The sequence below is a fragment of the Callionymus lyra genome, chromosome 5 (genome assembly GCF_982586985.1).
Source record: "Callionymus lyra chromosome 5, fCalLyr1.hap1.1, whole genome shotgun sequence".
In the NCBI taxonomy this organism is placed as follows: Eukaryota; Metazoa; Chordata; class Actinopteri; order Syngnathiformes; family Callionymidae; genus Callionymus; species Callionymus lyra.
Window position 1 is genome coordinate 30,006,172 of NC_141822.1, and position 8,477 is coordinate 30,014,648.

At 40.7% G+C, this 8,477-nt stretch overlaps 1 protein-coding gene across 1 annotated transcript; it reads left to right on the plus strand.

Moving 5' to 3' along the window:
* The first annotated feature begins 1,792 nt into the window (after positions 1-1,792).
* On the plus strand, positions 1,793-5,260 carry LOC148080236 (uncharacterized). The gene is made up of 8 exons (XM_087792389.1): positions 1,793-2,472; positions 2,889-2,975; positions 3,057-3,148; positions 3,240-3,308; positions 3,520-3,712; positions 3,822-3,905; positions 4,015-4,439; positions 5,216-5,260. The coding sequence occupies exons 1-8, from the start codon at positions 1,794-1,796 to the stop codon at positions 5,258-5,260; spliced, it is 1,674 nt and encodes a 557-aa protein (XP_087648515.1). The 5' UTR covers position 1,793.
* Positions 5,261-8,477: the final 3,217 nt, after the last annotated feature.

The window sequence follows — 8,477 nt, forward strand, 5'->3', positions numbered from 1 at the left end:
AATCAAATGTTAAATCAATTGAATACATGATTGACATTATATTGATTTAAGGTCAATTGCCTTAGTTGACGTGAATGGATTGGTTTGACTACGACCAATAGCTGGATTTTGCACATAGAATAGAATAGAATAGAATAGAAACTCTTTATTCATCCCCAGAGGGGAAACACACTTTTACAACAGCATAGTTGAGAAAAAAAAAATAAAGTGCAGGGAAAAAAGAATAATAGAAGAGATAATACAAAATAAAATAAAAACGATCTTAAAAATATACAAATTATTTACAAAATTAGAAATTTAACACTATTAACAAAATAAAATAAAATAAAATAAAAATAAAAACAAAAAAAATAAAATAACACACACGAGAAGAAAAAACACACTACGGATTAGCATCAGGATATTTAAAGTAGAGAGTTAAATATCCTGACACCAGTTGGGATGAAGGACATTGGCCCAGTTGTCGTCTTAGGTCTAGATGAGGAGAAACTCAGGAGTGATAGCACTTCCTCGTTGGTAGCATTCGCTCATTGAACTCATCTGGTTTACAGATCTTGATGCTGAGCTCATCATTGCGAGTGTGCTACACTCTTAAGATGGACCATATGTTACAAAAGCTTTTAATCAAGAAAGATGACTTCAAAAGTCTTTCAGTCACTTATGGTTCTTTTGCTAGATTCTTATCATTTAAGATGCATTTTTAGGTTAAAATTTTAAAATTTTAAAAATTAAGGGACAAGTGGTCTTCTTTTTTCTCTGTTTCATCTAAAATGCTAAAATGCTAATTCTATTTAACACCACAACACTGTTGTCAGGGCACATATACACATGTAACACAAACCAATTATTACTATTATTATTGTGTTCTTATCAAATGCCTCATTACTTTTTAAACCTCGTCAAAAAATACTGTAAAAGTTTTTTCATTCTGAGCACATGTCAAACCTGTGTAACTGTTGGCAGACATACACACATGCATCTTAACACCTCGTCAAAGCTAAAGCTGGTTAACTAAGAAACACAGCTGGATAGTTGCCAGGTAACCATCTGGTGCTTTAGGTCAAACAGGAGGTTTATCAGCTGTTCACTTTTATTGAGGTCAATCAATGTTTAAAAACAAACTGTTCATTGAAGGAAACAGAGAGCAAAATATTAAACATAGAGCCAAAATAAAAAAGTCTCATTGAAGGTTTCCTTTAAATGCATGTTGAAAGTGGCAAGTGTATTAAACACAATCAGAGTTATTTTGTGTGGGTCTATATTCATCATTTGGGTTGCAAGAAAATAAAAACTTTACTTACTTTCAGACAGAAGATTAAACAAAACCTAAACTGCATTCATGTGTGTGTGTGTTTCTGCATGTGTGACACCATCTGCAGGCCTGGTAATCTGTTCAGATTAGCAGATTAGTGTCACAAACTCGCAGACTGTCGCTGTACAAACATCTAGGACAACAACCAAAGAAGACTTCTCTTTCTTCAGGCTCCAAACTTTGAAACATTTTTGTTATTTTTTTTATTCATCTCCGAAGAAACAAATCACGTGAAGTAACCTTTCAACAAATGTTCATCTTATTTTGTTTTCTTTACGTGAATCGTGGATACCTTCGGTGATCTGATCTCTTCACATCAAGGGTGATTACTTTTTCTGTACCTCTGAGTACAACTTTCTCTTCCAAAGTGGAAACTGCATTTTGGAGTGACATTTCAAGGGTAAAAATGAAGACGAGTAGGTTGTAGATTCCTGAAGTTTAGTTGAAATTCTCCCTCTTTAGTTCTTCGTGTGACTCGAGGATGATTTCATACGTGGACTGTCTGGGAGGAGATGCAACAGGGCAAGTAATTGTGTCACAATGCTGGAACTCTCAGCCGGATGACGAGCAAGATGAGCTCCTTCCTCGCAACATGGCTGTCCTACAACCGAGGACTGAGGGAAGCCTTCGACGGAGACTATTAAGTGCCAGAATCCACCAGAATCACAGGGAACGCCTTCAGGCTATAGAGATAGAAAGTCTGGGTTTCAAAAGTTTGCCACCTTATTGTCAGAGCCCAGGTCCTTTGCTGCATTCCCCTCTCTCAGCACACCCCCATGTGCATCCTTCACAACCTCCTGATGCTCATGGCAAACCCCTGTTTGCTCTGGAACAACCTTTCAAACAAGCTGCACCCTCTCTTCAGATGGCCCGGACCTCCTCCACTCACCTCTCTCGCCCCAGTATCATGCACCGGCGCCGCACTAGTTCAAGCCCACCAAACCCAGAGCCGCGCCCCTGCTACGACCTTCCAAATGGTTCCCATCCTAACAGTGGTCCATCCCAAATCTCTGGCCTGTGCACCTTGGACATGGAAGTCCCACCGCAATACAGGTACCAACCTACCAAGAAGAGGAGCTTGTTCTGTTTCAGAAAATATCAAAGGAAGAATGCTAAGAAGAATCCAACACAATCCACGCCCCTTCTACAAAAACGCCCAGGTAAGCATAAATGAGAAGTCTGACCAGCTGTTGTGAACTCATTTTAATCTCAGACTTTTTTGTGTTTTGATGTCGGGAGAGCCAATCGAAAAGGTCAAAAGTAAGCTGTTGTAAGCATCAGTCATTAGCATACAATGAGCTCAATGCTAGTTTCCTGTAATTTAAGTAAGTAATTTGTATTTATATAGCGCTTTTCCAGACCAGGGTCACAAAGCGCTTAAACAATCAATACAATACTCACTAAAATATATACTTTAAAGTTCAAGATACCACAGGGATTACCATCAGTTGAAAACCGAAACACGTAATTTGGTCTTTAACAAGTCCATTCAGTCAACAGAGCATTTAAGAATGTTTTCAAGCATTGAGTTGACTAACCCTTGAGCAAGATACTACTGCGCTCTTCATTGTTGTAGGAGGTGAGGACAAGATGCAGTTGCTTTATTTCAATACCCAGAAAACACAGCAGGGGGTGTTCTCTCTTCCTAAGAGCAAACATGGAGGTGATGCATTTAGTTCAAATGTTACTCACAACATATTGGTTTCAAATAAATGTAATTTACACTTGTGCATATATCCTGTAGTGAGTTATTGGCAGAGTCCTCCTGGGGTTAAATCGTCTCCAACATGTGGCCAATCACGCAACAGAAGGTGGCAGAAGCGATTCAACCAGCTGGTAAGCCCAAGATATTGACTTCTTCTGAGCTTTTGGAATGTTTCTTCACAGTTTACTAATTTCATAATTATCTGTCCCTCAATCTCCACAGAAGGATCAAGTTGTGGATGTTATTGCAAAATCATGTTTTTCAGTTTGTCTGAAGTGGAAAAGAAGAAAGGTAAAACCAAATTACTTTTTAGACTTTAATACCTAGACCAACTCTTTTCATGTGCAATTACAAATGATTACCACTAGAAAAAGGTTATGGTGCAGTTTGTCCAACTGAACTAGTTTGTGTCATGGTCCATTATTGACTATTCTAATGTCAAGAGGTCAAGAGTTATGTGTTGACTGGTCAGTTTAAATGTGTTACGTTTATGTCTTCACAGTCTTCAGAGTCCATCTATGAAGAAGAAACATCAACACGTCTGATAATGGAGCCAATCCAGCTCTCCTCCAGCTGGGACCTTGACAGTCCTTCCCAAGAAGAAGTAGATCTGATGCGCCTTCCAACCCCAGAGGAGAGGATGAGGCAACAGGCAGAGTGTGTTGCGGCAGAGGTGGTTCCAATCAATGTTACAGGTGCTTATGATTATGTTGTGGCCTAGTATTGTTGAAAATTCATTTGCTGTGCTCTGGTCTATGTTGTATTCAATCTTATGACAACTGACCACTGATCTTGTGCTCTTAGGGGAAAGCTTTGAACGTCACAAAGTTTCCCACAAGGAATTATGGTCTCGAAAAACACGGAAAATGATTCTTCGCAAAACAGAAAGTGAGGCAAACGAAAGCACACAAATCAAAAGTAAATGTCAAATATTTGCAATTATCCATCCTCATTTGTTGACCTTATATGAAGCATACTTCTGTTTTTCTCCATGCAGCCCCGTGTCGACATCCAGTTCCTGGTGGCAGTCTTCCTGCCTTTTCTACAGAAACAGATCAGGAATTCAGGTGCAAATCAGAGACTTTATCCAGAAGGATTAGGGCTCCAAGAGGAGAGGGCATGTCCAGTCTCATGGCTTCACTCACCTGTTCTCAACCTTCTGACGATGAAAAAACTTTTAGCTACAAGCCTCTTTCTTCCAGCTCCAGTTTACTGAGTGAGAGCAGCAATAGCAGTATTGTCCAGAACGCAAGCTCTGTTCATCGGGATTTGATCAGCCCTGGTTGCTACTTTTCATTAGACTGTGAAAGAAGGAATTCGTTCTCATCAACCTGCTCCACCTCTTCTTCAAGCAGCATTGTTTTGCGAAAGTCTAAGAAACCCCCTGCTCCCCCCATACGTTCCGACTCTCTGAGAAAGAGAGTTCGACGCAGACAATCGTCCTTATCGTCTTCATGTAGCCTCCCTAAGTGCAGACCTGTTCTGAATCACTATGTTACTCTGGATCACACTTCTAGATCTGACACTTACCACTCCTTGACTAGTAACAGGCCTGACATATGCTTTGCTGTTGCTCCCGCAGTTGAACGGAAACGGACTTTAAATGTTGGCTCACTGGTGAAGCACAATAGTTGTGTGGGAAACAACTACCCGAGCGAGGATGACTCTCATTCAGAGTGCAGTTCTTCAATTGAGTCCTCCAATCACGGTATCTCACCAGCTCCCAGAACCTTTGATGACCCATGGGTGCCAAGGAGCGATACACCACGTGACGAACAAGGAATACTGACAACTTTTGAACCATTGCCTTTAACACCAACCTCCAATGACACCATTTCTCCAAATCCAGCCAAATACATCTCTTGTGAAAATTGGAAGGATCCTGAAATGGCTGGAAAACCATCCGATGACTCCTTGTTGAGTCTTTTACCGTTGGCAGCCACCTTGTTCAGCCCACCCTCTTTTACCAAAATGAATTTAGTCAGAGACAATCAACAAGGTCCATCCCTCTCTGCCTCATCCTCTTCAACCTGTACACCATCTTGGTGTAACACATCTGATGCACATGCTATTTATCCAACAGATCCATATTGCCTTTCTGTCAACTCCATCCATTCAACCAAGAAACTGTCTCTTTCTCCATTCTCCCTTCCAATGTCTTTGCCACATGACTGTCCTAATCCCCCTCCACCCACCAGACCTTACCTTCTGCCTCCCAGAGCTCGCCCTCCACCATCCAGTGAAACAGGCTCCCCACTAGATTGTTGCCCTTCATCATATTTCTACTCGCCCTCTCTTAATCCTCCTCTGCCACCATCTCTATGTGTACAGTCCTTACCATTTACCTCCCTTCCTCCTCCTCCCCCTCCTCCCCCACTTCCTTCAAGTATGAGTCCTATACCAACCACCCAAGTGTTCCCTCCTCCTCCTCCTCCTCCTCTTCCACTTCCTTCAAGTATGAGTCTTATACCAACCACCCAAGTGTTCCCTCCTCCTCCTCCTCCTCCTCCTCCTCCTCCTCTTCCACTTCCTTCAAGTATGAGTCCTATACCAACCACCCAAATGTTCCCTCCTCCTCCTCCTCCTCCTCCTCCTCCTCTTCAACTTCCTTCAAGTATGATTCCTATACCAACCACCCAAATGGCCCCTCTACACCCTCCTCCATCACTTCCTTCACGTTTACCCCCTTCTTCACTTACCCAGTTGCCCCCTCCACCTCCACTTTCTCTAAATTTTCAGCATACACCTTTTAAACCAATACACCCTCCTCCTCCACTTCCTTCAAATTTGTGCCCCATAGCAATTGCCCAAATGTCTCGTCCTCCCCCTCCTCCTCCACTTCCTACAAGTTTGCGCCCAAATCCAATTACCCAATCCCCTCATCCTCAATCTATTCCCCAACCACCTTTATCCAGTCCTCTACCGCTTCCATCTCTGTCACCTCCAGATCTACCTTTTCCAACTTCTCATCCACCTCCTCCTCCAGCCTACTTGCATACCACCTGTCAATCCTCGCCGCACTCACATTCTAAATGTTGTCCTGACACATCTGCCATACCTAACAACCTCACCCTCCCTTCAGATAAACATATCACTCTCATCACAGCCCGGCCAGGGCCCCTTATCACTTCTCAAGTTCTGAATAATGTAAAATTACGTACAGTCCAAAAAGTTAGTGTAATGCCTTGTTCGGGTAATGCAACGGCTGACCCGGTAAATATGACGTGTTTCCGAGGAATAGAAAACCACGACAATATGGTTACAGTTCATTCTGAACTCACATCTGTTGTTTGCTCGAAAAAGCCAACTGAGCACGACGTTGCACATTCAGTTGTTGTAACACACGATGAGAATTCTACTAATGAAAAAAGTAAAAAAGACAATAAAGCTAATGGTCATAATAATATTCAGATAAACAATAACATGTTACCTAAGGCATTGTTTCAGAGTTATAATAGCTGTGCTAATGCTACATATGTCAGAGACTCTGTTGATGTAGTCACTCAAAATGTTAAGAATAGTTGTACTAATGGTGCTTTTGTGCAGAGCGATGAAAAGTTAGCATCCCTTATTGAAGGGCTCCAAGTGCGAAATCATTACGACCAACAAGCGATGCATGGCATCAAACCCACGGCTGATGTCCAGCGGTACCATGCACCGTTAAAGACAGTGGACAGAACGGACAATGACGTCAAAAAAGTGCATTGTCGGAGGAAAACACAAAAGCCAGTTCTGCCAAAGAAACCTGATCTCTGTATTTTGAGTCATACGGACAATAGGTTAACTGAAGGGACACATGTGAGGGAGAGCCACAGTGAGGATCACTCCTGTCTCGAGACTGAGATATGGGAGGCAAGACAGGACTTTGAGTGGACCAAGCAGCCATTAGAGTCTCCACTGACCTGCTATGATGTCAAGCAGAGGGGGAGAGCATCATCAACCAATGACAAACCTCACACAGACACAAAGCAGCATTTGAGGAGTGTCACCTTGTCTGTGGCAGAAGATGAGGAGCAGTCGATGATGAGAGTGCGAAGGAGGAGAAGAAGGAGCAGCAGGAGGAGAAGGTTTCAGATGATGTCATCAACAAATGAATCCTCCTCTCCATCGTCTTCAGAGGATGAAAATGACAGGCTACCTTCTGTAAGGAACATGCACGGGAGGTGCTTTTCACCAGAACTGCTGATCAAGGAAGAGGAAAACAAAGTTTTTATTGGCGAGTACAGAACGTCTAAAAGTGAGTAGAGTTGAGAGGTATGACTTTAATAGATGGCCCCATTGGACTAAATGTTAGTTTCTCTTTAGGTCACATGGTTGATGCCCAACAAATGAGCGACGTACAGGACGACTTGACCATCATGCAAAGGTATAACCACACACAAGTCAATCATCCCAAACTGACATATTCCAATTATCTCTTGTTCTTTCCCTGCAGTGCAATCTGGGTAGATAAGGCATGACAGGAGGAACGACTTTGAAGATGAAATCCAACATCGACCAGTTATCTCATCTATCAAATATGGTTTAGTGAATAAGCCAGAGCAGAGAGGATTAGTCATAATAAGAATTTAAAAATAATAATTATAATGTTGCAAAAAGTAATAATGATACTGTGAAAAATGTTTTGTTATCTTTCATAGTCACCGGTCATTTTTTGACCAAAGCTTCACAAACATGCATTTTGTATTTCTTATTTAATTTAGTGCAATCTATCATTTACACCAAATTGTTTTTTTCTGTGCTGTATTTAAATATTTATTATTCAAAGAAAACAATATTTAATTTTCATTTTTTACAAATGTAACAACACATTTTGTTGCATTTGTAAAATATACCATGATTTATGAATTACATTACACAGAAAATAACCTTTACACGCTAATTTTGTACATAATTGTCAAAGTTTCTTAAAGTGTAACTTGATTTTTAGAAATCAATGACTGTGAATGTGTAATATTTATCTTTCAATCAAAGTTCACTAAATGTCTTCCCTGAGCAAATGTGCCACAGCAAAAAGAGTATTGAGTATAGATAATATATACTATTTTTTATATGTGATGTATAAATGTCTAAAATGTCTTATCTGTGTTGTCATTGTGATAAAGTCATTTGTAAACTATATATATATTTGTCGCATCCTGAGGGATCAATAAAGTTTTACCTTACCTTACCTTATATTTGTCGCATCTTATTCCATTATAAATAAACAGCACAACAATGAGGGAAATATCTGAGTAACTGCAACTGTTTAACTGTATCTTCGTAATGGCACAATCACAAATATCAAACAGTCATAAAATAACTTTTCTTTTGAAAAGGTTCAAATCTTGAGTCCTTCATAGTTCAAGGAGTTTTTGTGATAAGCAGCCAAATCAGCAGATTGGTCACCTGATCTCAACTCAGTCTTAACAGCTGCAAGCGTCTCACAACCTTCTTTTTTCTAAAACTTCCTTTTTTCAA

What these genes read in the sequence shown, in the direction of transcription:
- LOC148080236 (XM_087792389.1), top strand. Translation starts at nt 1,794, where the DNA reads ATGATTTCATACGTGGACTGTCTGGGAGGAGATGCAACAGGGCAAGTA. An exon ending in AGAAGCGATTCAACCAGCTG is followed by an intron (nt 3,149 to 3,239) that starts GTAAGCCCAAGA and finishes CAATCTCCACAG; the next exon opens with AAGGATCAAGTTGTGGATGT. An exon ending in GGTTCCAATCAATGTTACAG is followed by an intron (nt 3,713 to 3,821) that starts GTGCTTATGATT and finishes TTGTGCTCTTAG; the next exon opens with GGGAAAGCTTTGAACGTCAC.